Here is a 22,252-nt window from a genome sequence, read left to right as displayed (position 1 = left end):
CAGCAAGGTCAGTTTGAATAGTGATCTAATGTCACGCTGTGGGACTGGAGGGAAAGGTCAATGCTGCTTATTTGCTTCTGGACTCCTCCCTCTGGCTCTCAATTTTCTGTCCTGATTTCTCAGCACTAATATGTGCTCGTGTATGTAGAATTGTTTCCATCTGGGCTCCTCCAAGCACTTTACAGGCAATAATTATAACTCTTGCAACACCCATGTGAGGCTGGAGGAAGTATTGCCCTCTCCATGTTTCAGAGGGGGGAGACAAAAGTACAGAGAAGTTCAGTAACTTGCTCAAAGTTTTCTTGGAAATGAGAACCATGCAGAAACCCTCTCTCTTCAGATTTCTAATGCTGGGCTTTAACCACTAGATAAAGCTTCCTCTTTTCTTACTAGCAAATCATCAATGAAACACATGGGGAATGACTCCACTACACTCACAGGCTGAACATGGGTGACTCTCCCTGCACTGCTGATTGGGTGCTCTCAGTATTGTCAGAACCCCTGAGGTACTGGTAACTAAGCCCAACACTTTCACCAATGGCCACTGATTGTAGGTACTCATCAACAAATAACCTAGGCCCAGCTTCCAGGAGGGCTGAACACCAGCAGCTCCTGTGTGTGGCTTTGTATAGAGTTGCAGGTGCCCAGCACTAATGAAAACCAGTCCCTAGGCAATGTTCCCTCTAATTCCTGCCCTCCATGTGTGGAATAAGTTTTGTTATGTGCACTAAGGTGGTGTAGATGTGCACCACCAGTAGAAACACATTCTGCTGGCTGTGGACTCTGCCAGTCAGCTGGGCAGCATTTGAATTTCTCCTGAGTGGTCACCCAAGTGCTCAGCTTACAGGGAGCACTGGCCCCAAGTATCTGTTGTTGAGCACGCAAAATCAGCAGCAGCTTTTTAAAATCTGAGTCCAGACATTTGAGAGGTACAGATGAGGAGCAGAGGGAATGACAGATTAGCCTATGGCTCTGTGAACAGAGAATTTAGGACCTAGTACAATGCCAACTGTAGTCAATGTAAAGACTTCCATATGTTTCAATAGAGTTTGGATCAGGCTCTAAGACATTTAACCTCTGATTTTAACTGCTATAATGATATATTTATAATACTATTCATCCTCTGAAGCCATGGGGTTATGAAATCTTAGCCCAGAATAAGGAAGATAGAGAAGTTTTATCTCCCCTGGATGCAACTCATCTTGCCGCAGTCTGCCAGAGAGAAGGTTGGTAAGAGAAGAACCCAGACAGTAATGTAGTTTCTGTTTCTTGTGTCTCAGTTTCTGTGCTGTGGAAAGCAGTCACCTTTTGGAGAAACAGGAAGCATTGAAAATGAGACATGTTCATCAGAACAAATGGGCACAGCCAAAGAAGTGAGTAATCCAGGATCTGTTCATACTTGTCAGATGCCAAGAAAGACCCATTATTTTTTAGCTGCTAGTTAACTTGAGTAGGGGGGAAAGTACCACTTCACCTAGTCTAAACTGGAGCTTCAGTGGATAGCCAGGTTAGTCTGTTACAGAAAAAAAACACATGGTCTGGTAGCACTTTATAGACTAACAAAACATGTAGATGGTATCGTGAGCTTTCGTGGGCACAGCCTACTTCTTTAGATGACCGGAGTTATGGACTGTGCCCACGAAAGCTCACAATACCATCTACATGTTTTATTAGTCTATAAAGTGCTACCAGACCATTTGTTGTTTTTTAGTCTAAACTGAAATGGCTACATGTGGCAGAGAGAAGCAGTGAATGAAGGCCTCACCCTTTAGCTTGGTCAGCTTTTTCAACCCAAGGCAGTACTATAACTAAGGTTACCATGCTGTTTCCTCTGGATGACTCTATTGACTGGTCCTCTACATCAACAGACCATTATTAACTTGCGTCTTTTGTCTAAATGGCAAGCCATAGCCTTTTGGGCCAGTGCAGCAACAGGATGCTCATTATTCCCAAACCTTTCCATGGAGCTACTGACAAGAGCATCTTCCATCTCACCTAGACTCCATGCTCCCAGTTCAAAGCCAGTTCCCCCCTCACCTGCCTCTATTGTCTTTGCACCGTGACCAGGTCTCTTAGAGCTTTCTGACCATATTTTCACATACATTTTCTCTACTACTGAAGGGGAAACTTCAGATGGAGTGAGATAAATGGTGACCTTTTGAGGAATAAAGTGGTGGGAAATTACCAACCCTGTCCCTTGCTATCATGCCTACTCCTACTTACTGGCTGCCAGGAGACACCTCAGATGTAGCCATTAAAAGAAGGGTATTGATTTTTTTTTAATTAGAACTACAAACTGGCGTCTTGCTGACTGAAAACAGCAGCTAGAAGAGCTGGCAGTGGCTCAGTGGTTCCCTGAGCCACAGATACAATTCCATAGCTCTTCCCTCATCTGGTTTGATGTTTGCAGTCCTAAAGAGCCTTGGAAATGCCTTGTCTTTTCAATTTGTCATGTCTCAGAAGCTTCTTTTCTTGGCCTCGGACTTTGAAGTGGACATGTGACATCATGCTTCTCTGTGACGTCAGATGCCCATCAGTCCATTCAAACATCTCTATTTGTAGTTAAATTAGGAAACATGAGAGGTACTTTGACTGCTGATAGCGCCAAGTTGAACATGCAGATTTCCATATGTAAAAAAATTTTCAAGGGTATTAGAGAATTGCTAAGAATTCACAGGAAATTGCCTAGCTTTTAGGAATCCAGAAACCTGGTTCCCCCTCCCCCCCACCCTCTCTTTCAAGGGCATAGACCACTTTTTGGTTAGTTCTACAAGGTTTTGTTTTTTTGTGTGGGGTTTTTTGAGAAAGCAAATTAACAGAACTAATAACAGATAATCTCTGCTGTGAGACTGTAACTTGGATTTTTCTCCATAGATTTCCCTGGACTGTTTAATTTTGTTCTCTGTTTGACCAGCAGTGCTAATTAAAGTTGCCATCTTAGTATGTACATTTGTCCTAGGAGGCAAAATGATTGTGTTGCTATGGTAATGCAAAGGCATCCTGTATTAATGCAACATCATCACACATAGGGTATAAATTCAGAACATTTTAATTACCTTGCTTGTCAATTTGCAGAACATGGGACAAATTCATGATGATTCAGGGTAACCTGGGCTAGCAATCTTTCTAATATGCCCATCTTCTGACAACTGAATTCTGAGGTGTAATTTGCAGAACAGGCTGCACCTGAGAATAATACGGGTCCTGGAAAGGAAGTGATGGGAAGAAATTTGGCTGTTGTGTGGTGGTGAAGCAGCAGGGTGCTCACATAGCTATTATGCTTTGAATTCCCTCCTGCTGATAGTAAAGGCAGATAAACTGCAGGGGTTCATTCTGTAGTATTTATGGGCATGAAGGAAGTGACTGTGTGTCCTAGCAGCTGCAGCTCATTTTATCTTGGTTTCAGTTCCATGAAGTTCTGAGCACTCTGGCCTGATCCAAAGCATTTTAGCAAGTGCTTAACTTAGAACATATGAATAGTCCATCTCCCTCTAACACTCATGCTTCCGTGGGACTGTTCATATACTTAATTTTAAACATTAGCTTAAGTGCTTTTGCTAATTCCAACTAGAGCGCTCAGCATCGTGTAGGACCATGCATAGCAGACTAAAACCACAGCTTGTCAGAGACAACATTATTGTGCATTTCAAATGCCTTCAGCCCATCTTCCTTTTTCTTCCCTCTTTGCAAACACAATTCATTCTTTCATTCTCTCATGCGTGCGCTCTCTCAATCCTGAAATATATGTTACCTGGTGTGATCCCAAAAATATCACGGTAATGATAGATATACTACAGGAAACTGACTGTGGAGAGCACCAGAGGGCAACAGAACAAGGAAGATATAGACCCCATTCACCACCAAGTATAACACAATTTGCAGCAAGGCACTGGTGCCGGAATTCACGCTGCATTCAGGAGCAGGTAAAGTCAAGGAGTATTTGCAGGGTTGCTGCAGCACTCTCTGTGGGCTGACGATAAGGAAAGCAGGCTGGAACAAACCTAACTGATTGGTGCTGTTTAGACAGGCTGTCTGTATGATGCAGGGTCTGAGAGAAACAGGGCTTGCAAGCTGCTTCTGCAGTGAGGGACGATGTTAAATCCTGTCAGGCAGAGAGAGATGGGGAAGAGGTGAATTCCCCCAAGCTGTCACTATGCTTTCATACACTCTCTCTCTCATTTCAGGACTGCCTCGAAGAGATCCAAGACTTCCTAAAAAAACATATGGCTTTCGTCTCTGTGCTACTGATCATCACAATCTGCTTTATGGTAGCTACGTTTGTTCCTTTAGTACACTAATTTTCTAAATAGGTGAGGCAGGAATAGTTCAGTGGCTTGGGAGAGCCGGTTGCATTGAAAAACTCACATCCAGGAGACCGGTTTTTGGATGTGGCAGTGACGAGCCAGCAGCGGGGAGTTTAGTAGCAAAGGAAATAACCTTGAAGCTGTGAGTCACCACAGAGACGAGGGGAGGAGCTATACTGTCTCCCGGGTTAGATGCCAATAGGGCTTCCCGTCAGTCTAGGGATCACAGCCAGTTCTCTGTTGCAACAGGCTTACTAAAATCCTGCCAGCCATAGGTTCTACACTGAGCTTGGGGAACAGCCATGGAAACTGGCTTTTTCAGAATCTGAATCCCATTGTCAAGGTGTGGAGTCTAAATATTATGTCCTGTGGCTGAGGATATGCCACATTCTAACCACCACATGAGCCAACATTGTCTTGTGGTGCTTAGAGCTGATCTAAAGATTGTCATCAGACACTTCTGCCCCTCCCCCCCCCAAAAAAAAATCTTTTTAAACCTTGGAAACATTTGTCAAAGAAAATGTTCATCTTGCTCAAAATTTTTTGAAGAAACATCAAAATTGTTTTGGTAAAAGTTTGACTTCTTTGAAAACTGGTACCAAAACCCAGATACTTTTACCAACTATGTTTTTTAAACTACGATTTTTTTTGTGGAAAAAAATTTGAAAACTCATAATGGGAAATGTCTCAAAAACCTCTCATAATTAAGCTTCCTACAAAAATAACAGTTATTTGCAATGTTGTTAGATAGTCAAGACAGTAACTTTCTGAAGGAAGAAGTTGTGGAAGCTAAGCCTATGATGGACTGGAGGTCAGCTGTCTCCCAACTGAGGCTGTGAGGCCAGGTTTCAGGTGATTACTTGAAGATTACCTGGTATTAGGAGAACCAGCAAGTAGTTCAGTTGAGCTGGAGAACTGCAGTGTATAGAAAGGCTGCTGCTGAGAACAGAACCCAGTGTATGATGAGACACTCAGGCAGATGGCCTGTGTAATCCTGTGAGAAGCAGGCTAGAAAACAGGAAGCAGAGAGACTTGTCTTGACTCTCGGGCATTCTGTGAAGTGCAGTCCTGTAGGGAGTAGATTCGCCCCTGCAGAATACCCAAGCTCAGGAGAAAAGACAACTGGTGTGCTGAACAGTTTTGTTTTAGAAAACCACGCAAGTCAGCAGGGCCGGATTAAGGAAGGGGCTTTTGGGGCTGCAGACCTGGGCCAACCTCCTGCCCTGAGCCCCTCCTGCACTCTAACTCCCTCACAGACCTTGCACCCCCACCTCCTGCCCTGAGCCCCCTCCTGCACCCTAACTCTCTCACAGATCCTGCATCCCCACCTCCTGCTCTGAGCCCCCTCCGGAACCCTCATTTCCTTTTAAACCTTCCCATCCCAACCCCAGAGCCTGCTCCAGCACACGGCCTCCTGCTCAGACCCTACATCCTCACCCCAACCTCCTTTCCTGAGCTCCCTCCCACTGTCCAAACCCTGTGGGCCTCCTGCTGCACCCCAAATGCCTCATCCCTGACCCCACCCAGAGTCTACACTCCCAGCTGGAACCCTCACCCCCTTAGTGTCTTAGCACCCACCCTCCTGTCTCAACCCGCAGCTTCCCCCTGCACTCTGAACCAGTGTTCCCTGTAAGCTGAGAGCTTGGGCGGCCACTGGGGAGGGATTCAAATGCCACCCAGCTGATTAGCAGAGTACCCACAGCCAGCAGCATGTGTTTCTAATGGTGGTGCACATCTGCACATGCTTTGATACACATAAAATTTATTCTACCCATGGATGGAAAAAATTACAAGGAACACTGCTTTGAACCCCTCATTTTTTGCCTCACCCTGGAACCTAGGCAGTCCCCAGAAGAGTTAGTCCAGCCCTGGATGCTCTGTAGAAAAAGGGTCAGGAATCCAGTGGCTGGAGAGTGTTGTTGGTGCATGGGCAAGTGAGATGATATCCCACTGCATTACAGATGCACAGACATGGTGCATCTAGCAGCCAATGGTTGGAGAATGCTGCTAACAGTACAAGCCTGCTGTAGTGTCTAGTCACCGCTTGGCAGACACAATGTACATTGATTATGTCTACAGAAGGATCCTGGGCTTGTAATAAAACATGTCAGAAGACAGAGTGCGTGTCTTGAGGCCTGTTCCATGCATAGAATATTAAGTTTCATCTGCTCTAATAATTCTCCAGAAAAATCTTCCTTCAATAAGTGAATAAGTCTGTAGCTGCAATTCAATTTCAGACTGTTTGCACACAGGAGGAGACTTAACTTTGTTGTGGCAATGTGAATACTGAATCTCCTGTTTTAGACTCACCTCTGATGTTATGGTATTGGAACTGAAATGAGAGCCCCATTATGCTAGATGCTGTACATAACAGGCTATGTCTAGGGTACACTGATCTATCGGGAAAAGGTATGCAATTTGCATACCTTTTTCCAGTAGTTTTTTTGGAAGAGGCTTCTCCAAAATTTGGCCTGTTTACACTGGGCCAAATTTCAGAAAAGCCTCCTCTTTTAGAAGAGCCCTTCTTCCTCGTGGAAGGCAGAAGACAGGACTTCCAAAAGACTGCATCTGCTCTTCCACCAAAAAAAGCAGAAGAGCAGACGTGTTCCCTGGAATTGGCAAAGTTTTTCTGGGATACCTCTGGTATCCCAGAAAAACCCCGTGGTGTAGACATAGCCCCAGTCTCCGCCCCCAAATAACTTTCAGTCTAAACAGACCAGGAAGAGGATGGGAAAAAGAAAGTACCGTCATCCCCATTTTATAAATGGAAAATTCAGGCATAAAGATAGTGATTTGTCCCAGGGTCACACAGGAAGTTTGTGGAAGAGCAGAAGTTGAATTCAAATTTCCAGAGTCTCAGGAAAGTGCTTTAACCACAGTATTATTCTCTCTGTTAACATTTCAACCTTAGCATTTCATTTCATGACCCTTTTTTGTGTATGCAACAGCCTGATACAGTAGCTCAGAGAGACCTGTGTATTATCTTCAGTACTGATGTGAGTTTACTCCTGGGCAATGGTTTTGATAAAGTAACATCCAACAATCAGTCCTGATATTTAATTCTTTGTTTCTCTGATTCCTTGCCTTAGGTTTATGGGATGATTTTAACTTCATTCCTCTGGTTCTCCATCCACTTCAGCAACCATCTGGACCGGAAAGGCAAATACATTCTGAGAGAGAGCTAGAAAAGAGTTGTCCCGCTTTCCCACCACAGCAAGGATTTCCAACCTTTGAATTGGGAAACCATCTGAAAGTTATCCACAGAGTTCCCAAAGAAGCTGGTGGCTAGGCAACTAGAGCTTGGACCGGATACCTTCATGTTTCCATTTACTGCATTACCTGCTTTTTCTGCATTGCCAGCTGACTAGTGGAAATGATCATGGGGTAGCACAGGGCAGGAAGATGTGACATTTCTGAAAGACAGGCAGGAAATGTGACAGGCAGCGAGCTGTGGAATCAGGGCCATGCAGAGACACAGACAGGCCTGGTTAGCATTGGTATGAGATGTGGACGGTTGTGAAGAACCAGCCTTTTTTCAGGCACTGGAAGAAATGATTAGATTAGGGTTTGGCTTTTGTCTAGCTGGGATAGGTGTTAAAACAGACCCTAGCAACAAAAAAACTAAAATGCCATCAAGAAGGAAAAATAGTCTAGTTAATACTCTCAGCCAGGAGAATGTCCACTCAGCCACTGCCAAAACAAACACACCAAATCAATCAAACTCCACAAACCCTAGCAAAGCAACCACTCACATTCAGCAACCTTGCCTACCCTCCCCCCTCCAAATAACTAATTTCCCCTGGAAGAAAGAAATACATCAGAACGCACATGGAATAAGTAACTTAATTTAACTGATTTACAAGTTTCCCATAGTCCATTTTGTTCCTGAACAAAAACACGCACTAGAGAGCTTTAGTAATTTATAAATGTACCGACCAAAATAGATTTTAAAAAGCAAATAAGAAATTTTGGAAAGTAAAAAAAGATTTATTTTAACATGGGATTTTACAGTGTATCACAAGAAAATCAATCACATAAATTCACGCTGAGTGCTCTGAAAAACCAGGCACTGTTCCTCTCAAAAGCGTTGTCTAAACTATGAGACCCTTGCTGAAGAGAAAATGCAAATGGAGCACTCATTTGCATATGTTGTACTTATTTGCATTTCCTCTTCCTTTCCCTTTTGTGCAAGAGGTTTTTGCGCAAAAAAGCGCTGTGTAGATGGCTGTGAGGCACTGCTGTTTTGAAACTCTGTGGCGCCCTTTCAAGGTGGCATCACTGCATGGAGCCCGGGGTCAGCGGAGGAGTCCCCGGCTGAACTGGAGCTCTGCACGGTGCTGCCACTTTGAGGGGGGGGGAAGGAGTGACTAGCTGGCTATCCTGTCGACTAGTCCTTCGCATTCCTAGTGAGGACAATCACTCTTAATCTTTCTGAGAGGCGTCTCTGCTATAGGACAGGATAGCTTAGGACATACCAGTTTTTGCACTATACATTTTATACATTTTGGTCATATACCAGCTTGCAACATCCTTTGCCGCTATTGCTGCATTTAGTATAATAGTCTTTTAAAAGACAATTGCTAGTGCAGGCTCCAGTCAGCAGTTGACTTCCACAAGCTGCTCTTGTAGGCTTCTCTTGTAATATATCTTGAGTAACTTTGCATAGTTCCTCCTCCTTTCCCAGGCTGCAGTTCCATCAGCATATTATAGTTTGCAGAGATATCCACTTTCAACCTCTTGTCTTTATATGGAGTCTCATGGCATTCCTTGATGTAGTTGTTCATTACGCAGCAATATGAAGTTACTTGACCCATTTCCTTGGTTCAACACCAATAATGAAACAATCAGACAAAACAGCCATATACGGCTATATACCAAGATGGTTAGATAACCTGAAACAATTTAACTGATAAAGTCATCTACTAGCCATGCTCTTTATCACCGGTTATGGTCATTTCATCCTTATAGCTATTTGGATAGGGTCACCATAAAGATTTTTACTTCACTTCGGCTGTTCAGTATGCTAATTGACATATCACCTTCTTTAGCATAAAACAACAAGGTGTTGTTAATGATGAATTAGCTATTTCTCGTGGTTACATTTCTAATTTAAAAGGGAAACATTATCCTAACTATAGGAAATATCTTGTGATCACAGCTCTCGTTGGCAAGGCCCTTTGCTGAAACTGCAAGGTTCCATTTCAGAACGTTTTAGATTACTTTAATTCTACACATAGGATCTATATCCTCAGCTGCAGATTTGCCCCACTGTTTGTTTCAATCAACTTCTTAAGTGTATGATAGACAATTGTAATGCCATATTACACAGTTAAATTGATGTTCTCTGTGTAACATTGTCAAACCCAATGCTATGCTTATCCCAAAGGCCAGCTAGAAGGTCATGTGACTCTTGAGTACTTCATTAAAAAAATTATTTCCTGTCCAAATGCTACCTTCCTTCACTCCTGCAGGCGCACAGGGCTGTTTGGGTGGCTGTGATGTTTGTATAACGAGGTGTGACAATATTTCTTTTGGTGTTGAGAAGCTGCATACAGCTGGCAGTCGCTTTGGCATACAAGCACATCCTAGCAGTGAAAGACAGAGATGTCTGAATCAAGCGTTGAGGAAGGGGAACAGGCCAGCCAGCTCTGCTTCTGTTCTTTGTTGCTACAGTAATCCACCTCCCCATACCAGTAACCAACTAGGACTTAGATCAGGAGCCAGTAATTTGGAAGGAATAAAGCAAGCTAAAACAGAACAAGTGAGCATCTAACTACATGTCAAGAACATGGACGGAAGGTTTGTGGAGTTTTTGTTTATTTTTGGCTGGAAGATTCCATGGTGACTGGAGAACTAGTACAAGTCTGACCTCACAAAATGCAAGAGGAAGAGATTATGATTTGCCTATTTGTTTAAAGAGCAATTAGTTCATTACTTGTTTTGTCACATCTATTTAACTACCATATTTAATGAACACTAGCAGATTCACCTGACATTGCCTGGGCCCAGGAGGGGGGAGGGACGGGTTCTGCGCAGGCTCCCTGGGCTGACCCAGGGCTGAAGGGGGGACCACAGGTGGGTCCAGTGTAGGGTAGATGGGCCGATGGATGAAGTCACAAGGAAGAACAAGGCAAAGGGCACCCCACAAACCTCTCACTGAGAGTAAGACGGGAAAGAGCAACAGCCCGCAGGGTGTTACCTGCTCCAGCACGTGGAGAGCTCCGCACCCCCGGCCAGTCCAGACTCCCCCAGCAACCATAGGGTGGCCGAGATCCCCCTTCAGATAGTGCCCCCCCAATTCTCAGGACCCCAGGTCCCCTCACCATGTAGGGCCGAGCTGAGATCACAGCTGCCACCTCAGGATCGCCTAAAAATTGGTGGCAAGGCAGCAGAAGTTGCTGCTGCTGCCATGGACAGCCTGGAGCCAGGGAAAGGGGGGCTGGGGCTGGGGCAGGGGCCAGCAACAAGGGCAGGACAAGCAGCAGCGGTACCCGCCACCGAATTTCTGACACCACTTCTGGGACGCTGCCCACAGTTCCCCCATTTGGCGAGTCAAACCCCTCGTAACTCTAGCTCCCGAGGCACATTGCGGCATCACAAAGGCCTGCCCCTGTGGGAGAGCCAGGACATGTCGCTAGGGGAACGTGGGGCAACACGCCCGAGGGAGCTGCTAGTATATATTAGATTTCTAGAAACTTCTCAGGTCTCCCAGTGTATTCTCAAATGTTCTCTGTGACAGATGGTGTGATGGACACCTCTCCTTTTATAGTAGTTTAGATTTGGGTGTAAGGATGACATTGTTAAAGTCAGCACCACCACCCCCCCACCTTAAAATACTAAGCAGATAACGAACATCAGAGAAGCCACAAGAAGTTCTCCTGCCTACCCAGGGAAGACCAGTCTGTTCTTTCTAACCTAAGGGGCTGGTGAAATCGTTTCAGCCGCCTTTATATTCCATAAATAAAATAAGAGAGCCCAAACCCAATGATTAAGTCTTTCATGAATCACTAGATTTACACTGTGGGAAGCAAGCAAGTATCCAGTATTTGTCACATCTGCAAATGGTGTGATATCCATGCATTGTGTGTGCCAGTGAGGTCTTGTGTTTTGGAGTTTGCAGATGTAGGGGGCAGGGAAGCGAGCTGGCTGGGATTTTTTTCCTCCTGCGAAATGCATGTTAAGCTTTTTGCTTGCTGTCGTGGTGGGATTGGGAATCTGGTATGCATCCTTTTTATAGAAGTCTAGTGCATCTAGAGTACAGCCAGTTATGTGTCTGATCAAGAAGCAGACTTAGAGTGCAGACTTTTGTTCAGTAAGGTGGCCAGTTTCCCCCTCCTTGCTGAAGTCAGGACATTCAGCCAGGAATCCTCAATGAGTTTTGCCCAAAATCTATTGAAACAACAACAATAATTGTGGACACACATCACACCAACAGCCTGGCCAACAAAAACAAAAAGGGTATCCCAGATCCCCTCAAATATAAATAATGAGTACATCAAAATACACTTTGGGTTATTCCTCACAGCCCTTCCAGTGCTGAACAAATGATTTCCCCATTTCCCTTTATACCCACCTTTAAATAATGCCCCCCCCCTTTACAATCACAATCTTCCATACAGAAGATTGACAGTAACTTTCTTTTCTGCTGCTCTTCATTCAGTAAGTTGGGTTAAAGCTGGAAAAGGTGTTTTAAAAGGCAGTAGTGGCTAGTGGTTCAAGCAAGTGACTGGGATCCAGGACTCCTGGTGACAGATTCTGTCCTCTCACCCTGGCTCCCGTACGCTACTGTGGCAAGATACAAAGACTGTAAGGGCATTACAAGGGGTCAGGGACGCAACCCACAATCCCTAAATGGCCGTATGTTTCCTCCTTCACATGCCACAGCACAGGAGGGCTTGGAATGGCACCATAGTTCATGCTTCCACAGCAGCCCATAGGAAGCAAGGGATTGGCTATCATAAATTACAGAAGCCAGTGACTGCTCTAAGTCAGGGGTCTCTAATCTTTTTAAACACAAGATCACTTTTTGAATTTAAGTGCAATCCAGGACCTACCTCAAACCCCAACACCCTTGCTCCACCTTCTTCCCGCCCCTTCTCTGAGGCCCTGCCTTTGCTCACGCCCTCCCCCATTCTCCCACCAGGCGGGGGCAGAGGATTGGGACAGGCTAAGGGATTTGGAGTGTGAGAGGGGCGCTGAGCCTGGGGCAGGGGCTTGGGGTGCAGGAGGGGGTTCATGACTGGGGCAGGGGATCAGAGCTGGCTCCAGCTGGACACTGCTTATCACAGATGGCTCCTGGGTGGTGGTGCAGTGGGGCACCACCCCTGCCCTGGCCCTGCACCACTCTCAAAAGCAGCCAGCAAACAACCTCTCTCCCAAGCTCTGTTGTGCCCCCGCTCTGTTCTGTGGAGGTAGCATACAGGGCGTGAGGGGGCACACTGACATCAGCTCTACCTTCCTGCTCTGCGCAGCAAGCAGGAGGCTCCCGGGGGTGCGGATGGGGGGAGGGAGAGGCAGCTCCAAGGCAAAGGGCAGGAGATGAGCAGCAGTGCAGGGAGGAGCAGCTCATTTGCTGGCACTTGGTAGCCTCGTGGCCAGACCAGTCAGGATCACCTGTCAGAGGCTCCAAGATCTACCAGTAGATCCCAATCTACTGGTTGGTGACCACTGCTCTAAGTTATTCCACACGCTGTTTTGGCCCCCAGTATAATCGCCCATTCCTCCTTGGTTGTACCTACTGGAAACATTCTTCCTTGTTCTGGTCACCCCCTCCCTGATTGCCATTGACTTGCTGGGTAAACTTCGGGAAGTCATGTTATGTAACCCCTCCATGCCTCAGTTTACACATTAGTCCGATAGAAATTAAATAATACCTACCTCCCAAATCTGTCAACTGGCAAGTCCTGACTGATGAATGACTGGAAAGGCTTTTATATCCTTGGCTGAAAGACACAGCAGAAAAGCCTAGTATTATCATTTATTATGAAGCTGTGCTTTATAAACTGGCAGTGCACATAACAGAATCACTTTTATTTTTATGAGTGTTGATGAAGAAAGGGAAGGCGGTGTTATGAAAGACAGTGATGCTGTGTTTATAATGACTTTGTTAAGCATCCCACAGGACAGAGTCACTTTGAGAACTCAGGAAGAGGTAGCAAGTCATAAAAAAGCAAGCTACAAAGCACCAATTAATTGAATCACTGTTAATTATTAAACTAGTACTTTTATTTTAGGCACATGAAAACAGAGAAGTTATTTAATGTGGCTGTTAGATATAAATGCAAGGAGCCTCATTACAGAAACAGAAAAATGAAATCTTATGAATTGTGAGTCTGCTTCCATCTGCTTAAAAGAATGTGTGGTTAAATACATCTGTCCTGAACTGTGAATAAGGAGGAATAGAGCATCATTATTTGTCTTCACTGTTTCAGGAGTACAGTCTGTGTATTCCTCCCCCATGAATTCTACTCCAGGCATGCCAAGTCCAGTCTTACGTCACTTGTCTCTGGGCAGGAACTCGTGTCCCACTTGCTTCTGACTGGGGAATTGCAAGTCTGCACAGATCTCCAGCCTTTCAACCGTGAAATGATATTCGCAGCAAAGCCAGTCTGCCCAATGGCTAGCAGCTGTGTGTTGCCTTTTCTCTGAGGGCTGTAAACAGCATCTTGCCTGCAATCATATGTTATCCCACAGCTCTTTATAAGCAAGCACCTTTGTTAATAGGGCAAAAGCATTACAGAGAAAAGACAGAAAAAAAATAAACAGAGTTAGACCCATAGAAAATGTACCAGAAATCACCCATGTTCCACAGGGAAAGACTAACGTCCCTTCCAACCGGTCAGTGAGAGTTTGGGATTCCCCTTCAAAGGACAGCCATATCCATTTGCTGAATCAGAATGAAGACCGCTGGTCAGGTTAAGCTCAGCATTTTATATTTTGCCTCCTAGTCTCTGAGGGGCGGGATGGAGCACAAATCAGGAGATATGTGGGAGGAGGAGGGGGAGGTGCAGGGCTTCAGTACCCCAGTGTGTGAGAGGTGCGTGGGGGAGGGGCAGAGCCAGGGAGTCCATAGGCCGCAGGTGGAGCCCCCACGGGTCACAGGCTGCCCACCACTGCTGTAAGAGTTGTGTAGCCCTCCCTCATGAACAAGTAAAACCATTCGTAAGTTTGATACAGTGGTCCCTGAAGATACTGCATAGAGTTGCAGTATCTGTCACCCTTGTCAATAGGGCCATGTCTCCACAGGCAAAAATGCAATAGGGATGTTAAGATAGCGTGTAATTGAATAGTTGCGTAACCGCATAACAATTTAGTGGTTACACAACTATTCAATAGTCCCTGGGGCAGGGCCAGCAGCCAGTGCACTCCTGGCCCCACTCCCAGGGAGCCGCCTGCCATTCTGCGCTGTCTGTGGGGTGACAGACAGAAGCTGGCCCGCAAAGGGAGGCAGTTTAAAAAACAGCTTCCCACGCAGACTGACTCCTGCCTGCTGCCCTGCACTCCTGCCTCTGATACAGAGACAGCAGTGTGGGGTAGCACAGCACCTCTCCGCAGGGGGGTCAAGATCCCCGCAGACAGAAGCTGCCCTGTGGCAGCAGCTGCAGTCTGGGGTGGGTGTCCAAACTCCCCACAGACAAGGCTGTTATGCAGCAACAGCCCCTGTCTCTGAGAGGGTCTGAACTCCACACAGACAGGGGCTACATCGTGGCAACCTGCCCTGTCCCCCCCCCCCGTGCTTTTGCCACTAATAGAGGACCCAGGAGGTGGGGTGGGGTGGGGTGGGGTGGGGAAAGCAGGAGGCACCACAGAGCTGGGCTGGAGGAACCAGCCTTTAAGCTGGCTCCTTCCCAGCACCGCTCCTGCCTGTCCCCCCACAATGTCTCTGTAGGAGGCAAGTGGGTCTGCGGGAGCCGATACGTGTGGGGCGCTGGCATGAAAGCCATCTTCCCACGAGTATGGGTTCCAGCCTGCCCCCCTCACCCACCACGCTGCTGCCTTTCTATCTTTTAAGCCAGCTCTTCACATGCACCAACTCCTACTCCCCTACGCTTCCATAAGATTAACAGATAAGACCAGCCCACCTCCTCACCAGAGCCACACAGTGGCTGCTCAGCTGTTCCAGGCCAGGGCCATGTGGTGGACAGCTGCCCTGCCCCAGGAGCAGCAAGGCAGCCACCACGTGGCCCTGGCTTAGCTTCAGCCCTTCCCCAGCACTGGAACTAGGGTTGCCAGGTGTCTGGTATTCTACTGGACAGTCCGGTATTTGCACTCTTTGTCCAGTACACAAATCAGAAAATACCGGATATGTGCAATGTCCGGTATTCTCTGATTTTTCCAGCTGCGCACCGGACGGAAGCCTGGCTTGTGGGGGGGAGTGGCTGGAAGGCAGGGCCACGATCGGCACTGGGAGCCTGTGATTGCGCAGAAGCCTGGCGGGGACAGGGGGAGTATCTGGGAGTCCCAGCCACTCCCCCCACCCCCAGCAGGCTTCTGCGCAATCACAGGCTCCCAGCGCCGATGGGGCCCCGCCTTCCAGCCACTCCCCCCACCCAAGCTGGGAGTCCGCCCCCACCAGGCTTTTGCACAATCACAGGTTCCCAGTGCCAACAGTGACCCCGCCTCCCAGCCTGGGAGTCCCAGCTGGGAGGCAGGGTTGCAATCGCCATTTATCCCGTGTTTTTTTTTCTCTCAACCAAAAAATACTAGGTGTCAGGTATTTTTGGGGAGACCATCTGGCAACCCTGGCTGGAACTGAGGGCCACGTGGCAGGCCATGGCTTCTCCGGCGGCCGGAGCCATGTCACAGGCAGCTGCTCCTCCTGGAGCCGTGTGGTGGGGGGGCAGCTCTGGTGGCTGCTTCAGCAGCCTTGCCAGGGCCATAGCTGGGGCTGCGTGATGGGGGGGCAAGGCTGCTGCAGCCAGGTCCGCATGGTGGGGGATGCGGGGCTGCTCCGACAGCTGGGGGCCGAGTGGTGGGGGGGCCAGATTGCTCAGGCAGCAGGGCCGCATGGTATGGGGGGAGCACTATCTGGTAGAGTTTCTCGGGGAGCAGCACCACTGGTGGGTGCCACAGTGGCACACATCCAAACAAGGACACACGACCTCATGGTTTGCACACAAGACAAAACACACTCCACTCATGGTTGGAAACTCTTAGAAGGAACACTGCTTGAAGCCTGTTTGCAAATGCTGCAGAAACAGACTCCATGTTGCTGGGAAACACAGAAAGCGCATGCGCCAATGCTGCGGCTGAAGAGGAGAACCAGCAAGGGAAAGCAGATGGGTCAAATGAATGAGGTGTATGATGGAGTACACTTCCTGGCTCAGAAAGCTGTGGAGCTCAGCAACAGAAAGGCAGGGATTAACCAGCAAGGCTCTGAAGCAGCTGCAGCCTGTTAGGCTTCCTAGAGCCTGTGGGTCAGAAGTCAGCTACAGGAGTGGCTCAGTCTCCAAACTGCTACCTGAAAAGACTTCTCTTCTCTGTGAGTTTGGGCTTTTATGTTACATTTTACATAGGCAAAACCAAACCCTGGTTAAAAAAATACACCATCAAACTTGCAAAGCCAAGCATTGCAAAGTTAGAAAATGCCAGAAGGAAGGTTGCCTCTGCAATCTTAATGGGGTCTTCCTGTGTGTATTCCGTAGGTCCAGTTTTTAATTACTTGATCACATGCTGTCTCCCCCCTCCCCCGCACAGAACCCCTGCCTCTTTCAGTGCACAGAGTAGATGCTGCTAATTTAAAAGTATAGCTAGTCAGTATTTTATTTTCTCTTTGTTTTTCAGTTTGGGGCTTTAAGCTTTATTTATTGCATAAGATTCAAACCCTTCTGTGAATACAGAGTGCTTATTGTCCTATGATGTTAGCATCTCAGAGGCTACGTCTAGACTGTAGGCTTCTTTTGAAAGAAGCTTTTCTGGAAGAGATCTTCTGAAAAAACTTCTTCCGAAACAGAGCATCCACACTGCCAAAGCGCATCGAAACAGCAATCTCCTTTTTTGAAAGATAGCGTCCACACTGAATGGACACTATCTCGCATGTAAGCTGTGATTACTATAGATGGAGGGGCACCTGTGCTTTTTCCTCTTCCCTGTCTCCACCCACCTTTTTTGCAAAAGAGTTCTTTTGGAAAAAGTTTTTTTCCTTGTAGAAAGAGGTTTACCAATGTCGGAAACCCCCTCTGTTCTTTCGGTTTTCTTTCAAAAGAACGCAATTGTAGTGTGGACATAAGTGAAGTTTTTCAGAAAAACGGCTGTTTTTCTGAAAGAACTCTGTAGTATAGACATATCCTGAGTGTTCGACAAACATTAATGTCTTTATTTTCACACACCCCTGTGATGTCACAGGATATTATAATCTCTGTTTTACAGAAAAGGAATTGAGGCACAATGAGATTAGGGTCAAAAGCATCCACTAATTTTGAGTTGCTTAGAGAAAGATTTGTTTTTTCAGTGTATTTTGCATATAGCATTGTCTGTGTTCAAAGCATAGCTTAAATTGACTTTAGCAGCACCTGTGAGGGACCAGGAAATCTTCACATCTGAGCTAGGAAAATAGAAAACACAATTAGTGATTCCCCATGAAAGGCTTGGTTTAAGTGACTTGTCCAATGTTACACAGAAATTCTGTGGTAAAGATAGGGATAGAATCTAGTTCCCTTGGCAGCATTCAGTTGTATTAATCATGAGACCATCGTTTCCTTTCCTACAATCTGCTGCCTTACTTCACATCTTCCAACTTCTGCAGTGAAAGAAGCAGCTTTCAACCCACTACAGCCTCCTTCTCTGCACACCTATATTAATTCCTAGAGCAGGGTCTCTAAAAATATCTCTGCTCAACACGTGTGAAGTGTGATTTTTAAAAGACATATAACATGGCCATATAAGGGCAGATTTTCATGGGGATGACACAGAGACCACCCCTGCCAATGTTGAAGTCCCTGCTTCAAAGTAGGAGGGAGAACACGAGCTTTTCTAAAAAAAGTTTGCCAGAATATTTTTAACATTGCAAAACAACACATTTTCCTCCTGCCTTGATCTTAGAAACAGCTGAACAGTTTGGGCTGAAATATTCCAGAAGAAGTCAGCCCGAAGCAGATACCAGGCTTGGGAAATTTCTGCTCTAACAAGTAAAATTTGGCAAAGTTATAAGCAGCTGAAAATGTTCTTGAAATGGGAAGTCACTAGGGTCATGTCTACACTAGCAAACCTTAATAATTGGTAGTGCCAACCTCTCTTATTTGTGCTATTTATTTCCCTTGTGTTACAAGAAAGGGTTTAAAAGACAGAACCTCTTCTGGAAGCATTAGCAGCTAGTAGTAAATATCATATTTGTCAATCAAATTGTTACAACCGGTAGAACAGTGGAGAAAAGTACTGAAAAAAATGGTGAGGCAATTTGAAGAGAGAGTACACTTTGGAAATATACATATAGCTTTTTGTGGTGTTTTACATGCGGCTTGTAATTATTAGAACTGGAAGCATTGGCTGTTGGGAGTCTGGAAGCACAGGAAACAGGAAGGAGGGGGAGAAGATTGGCAGGGGCTGAGTGATAGCTACAGAGGGCTGCAGCAGCTTCATAAAGAGATTCCACTTTTGGTAAATAAAGTTCTGTTGAAGTTTGTTACTACCTTGCTTGCATAATACAACACTTTTAGAACTGGCTATTCAAACCCACAATAAGTTATAAGTTATGGGTCTATTGGAGTGACAATATGGGCTCTAGGACAGCATGGTCTTTAGATTGTGTTTTCAACTACAAAATTTGAGAGATACTCCAAATCCAATTAGCTCTTGCAAAGGTTTCAAGAACTTTGGATTGTTTGATCTTATTTTATCATGTGGTGATAGGAATGAAGATACAATGAAGATCAAATTTTGGGTGAGAGAACTCAGGGCAGAGTTCCATGAAAAATTATGTGCTATCTTTATCTTGCTAATCTTAGTCTACTGGCATCTTTCAGGCTGCCAAATAAATGAGTGCTTAGGGAGAGCTAGACATCACCAGCATCAAAAAAGTTAAACATAAGAGCACATAAGAACACTTCTCTTTATATGGCAGAAATATAAGGCTGTTATTCAGTCTGTGAGAGTTCTGGAGTAGAATGTTCCTGAAGGAATGTTATAAATTCCAACATTGTAAACCCCAGACCTGTCCACCAATAAGATATCTTTTCTTATATAAAAAGTGTTGTCTCCCTGAGCTGGACAAATATAGAGGAAAAAATGTTAATGATTATTCCTGCCAATCAAATGAATATTCTTGTTTCAATGTTTTTATCTGCAGTATTGTTCATTAAAAGCAAAAGTCACCAAGATGAGTTCAAATATTTGAATGAGAATTTGGAGCAGGTGTGTCTTCACAGCCACTCTGAAAAGGCAGGTGATTTTATTTGCACAGGAGTCATTGAATCATTTTCAATAGCAAACATATTAGTGAAAATCACCATTTGGGAAGCCTACTGTTTATTAAGCTTAGGTCCAGAAATTATACTAGATAGTTAAAAAAGAAAGGAAAGGAAGAGATTTTAAGATATGATCTTGATCTACTCGTGCACTTTATGCTGGCCTTTTATTCCAGCTGTAAATTCCTTAGGGCAGGGACTGTTTCTTTTTCTTGGACAAGGCTGAAGACGCTGCTTGTGCTTTCCAACTAATAAACATATTCTTGACATCTGCTGTATGGCACATTCCAGGATGCAATCCAGACCAATGAACAATTGTTGCCGCCTACCCCACAAGCTAGGATGCCTCAGATGCTTTGCTGTTGTAGCTCCCAACCTGGGCTGCTCACAAACAGCCTAACAGCATGCAGCTCACAGCTTGAGGCTTTGTCTACGCTTCAGGGTTTTTGCGCAAAGAAGCATTTTGCAGAAGAGTTCTTGCGCAAAAACTTCTTGTGCAAAAGCACATCTGGACCTCAAAGTGAATTGCAAAAGCAATGTGCTTTTGTTCAAGAGAGCGTCCACACTGCATGGACACTCTTGCACAAGATGGGGTTTCTGATAGGGTTTCTTGCGAAAAAAAACCCTCCAGAGCATCCACACCTGCCTTTTTGTGCAAGAGTTGTAGCACAAAAAGGAGTTATTCCTCATGGGGAGAGGAATAACTCTACTGGCAAAAGCCCTCTGTCGATTTTCTTGCGCAAAAACGTGCTTGAGGTGTGGACCCGCCTGAGCCATAGCCTGAGAGCATGTCTACACGAGAAAGAAGATTGACCCTTTGGAGGGCGATCTTCTAGCCTTCGATTTAGCAGGTCTAATGCAGACCTGTAAATTGAATGCTGAGGGCAGCCCCCATCAGTGTCCAGTACTCCTCATTCTGCAAGGAGTAAGGGAAGTCAACGGGAGCATGTGCTCCCATCAGCCTCCTGCACTGTGGACGCTGTGTGTGCCTGATTTAAGGTAAACCGGATCCAGCTACACATTTTGCCATGTATAGACTAGGCCTGAGTGTCTGGGTATAGATGTAATTCTGGCCCCAGCAACCTGTCAGCATCACTCCAGTCACTGAGTCACACTCTAGCTTCCACCAGCCTTGGTTACTACTTCTGGGTGATCCCAACACACTGCCAGATCTGAATTTTCTAAAAAAAGTGTCTGCACTGTCCAACATTTTCCTGGGAAGATCTGATATGAAAGGTCTGTTTCCCCTGTAAAGGGTCAGTATTATTTAACAGTTTGCTATTTTGACTAGAATAATCAAACAGTTCAGTTTAAATACCACACTACATTATTTTAGATTAGAAATAAAACAAATTTAACTACCAATGGAGAGTACAAGTATAAGGTAAACTCAGAAATGGTTACAAAAGAAATAAAGATAAAACGCTTTCCTAGTGGCTAAAACTTAACAAGCTAGATTTGGTTCAAGGTAAAATCCTCACCATGTGTACCCAGCAACCATATAAGGTTCCTTTATTATCATAGGAAAGAGAGAATGCACTATAGATTGGAGTGGTTTTTCCCCTTATTGTTATAGTCCAGTCACCTTTGGAAATATTTTCCGAAAGGTTACCCCTAGCTACAGTGTTTACTAACAGTGACGATGGGGATGTGGAGTCCCATGGCGAAAGAGATTCAATTATGTTGGCTAAAATGCAGATGGATCTATTCCTGCTCTCCGTCATTGCCAAAGAATGGCCACTTGATAGGCAATTGCCAATCAACTAATGACACCTAGCTAGTAGGGATATTTGAGTGTAGACAACTAACCATTTAACGGATAAGCTGATGCTTCTCAGTTAATGATGTCAGTTATACTCAGCAAAGCTATCTCATCAGGAGCCAGGCGGGCAAGAGCTACCAGCTCTACTTCTGGGGAGGAGGCTTCACTATAGCAATTAAGTCACCTCCCTGGGACCCAGGCCGGCAGAGGCTTGTAGCCTTGCTTCCAGGGAGGCTTCACTGTGAGCTCTTCAGTATAAAGCTTATCAAAGCTTTATACTGTAGAGCCTGCAGCATGTAACCACTGCAATTTTCAGCAGTTACACGGTTACCTATTTAACCCAATGGCAACATCCCTAATAACCAGAGGCATCAAATTGTCCTTTGATTTTGAGAAATGAGTTTAGTCCCTCCCAAAATGTATCACAATTTCAGTTGATATTTATAAGTGTTCAGTACTTACATTTAAGCAAGACTATTGTCAGTGTGTTAATTTTAAATAATATCTCACAAGGCATGTTTTGTGCAGATATTATTAAAGTAACACACAGAATGAGAAAACAAGGGTGCTTTGAATCACACCATGACTCCCAGAAATCTGCCTATGGGATAACCTCACAATGCTCCTCCTCAGATCTGTTAGTCAGAATAATGAACTATGCTCTTGGCACATTTCCTTGCAGATTTCACTTTAACCTTCATTTACATTATTTATATTTCGGAAAAGAGAGAAATCCCCTCTTTGCCGCCAAAGCCTAATAGGCATGTTTTTGTTTAACTCTTCAG

At 45.4% G+C, this 22,252-nt stretch overlaps 1 protein-coding gene and 1 long non-coding RNA gene across 2 annotated transcripts in view; one reads left to right on the top strand and one right to left on the bottom strand.

Annotated features, from left to right (window-relative positions):
• The window catches only part of TSPAN32 (tetraspanin 32), a 75,367-nt gene extending 64,754 nt beyond the window's left edge, over positions 1-10,613 (top strand). Inside the window, exons 6-8 of the mRNA XM_006134912.4 lie at positions 1,281-1,373; positions 4,185-4,268; positions 7,394-10,613. Coding sequence (XP_006134974.2) covers positions 1,281-1,373; positions 4,185-4,268; positions 7,394-7,489 — 273 coding nt within the window. The 3' untranslated portion in view covers positions 7,490-10,613. The remainder of the gene's footprint in view (positions 1-1,280; positions 1,374-4,184; positions 4,269-7,393) is intronic.
• On the bottom strand, positions 8,529-15,047 carry LOC142829243 (uncharacterized). The gene is made up of 2 exons (XR_012903670.1): positions 13,182-15,047; positions 8,529-11,693 (listed from the first exon to the last, which is right to left on the bottom strand). It is a non-coding gene; the product is annotated as an uncharacterized LOC142829243 (long non-coding RNA).
• Positions 15,048-22,252: the final 7,205 nt, after the last annotated feature.

The sequence above is a fragment of the Pelodiscus sinensis genome, chromosome 4, assembly GCF_049634645.1.
Source record: "Pelodiscus sinensis isolate JC-2024 chromosome 4, ASM4963464v1, whole genome shotgun sequence".
NCBI lineage: Eukaryota > Metazoa > Chordata > Testudines > Trionychidae > Pelodiscus > Pelodiscus sinensis.
Note: the sequence above shows the minus strand (reverse complement) of the source record. Positions and strands in the feature narration are given on the sequence as shown.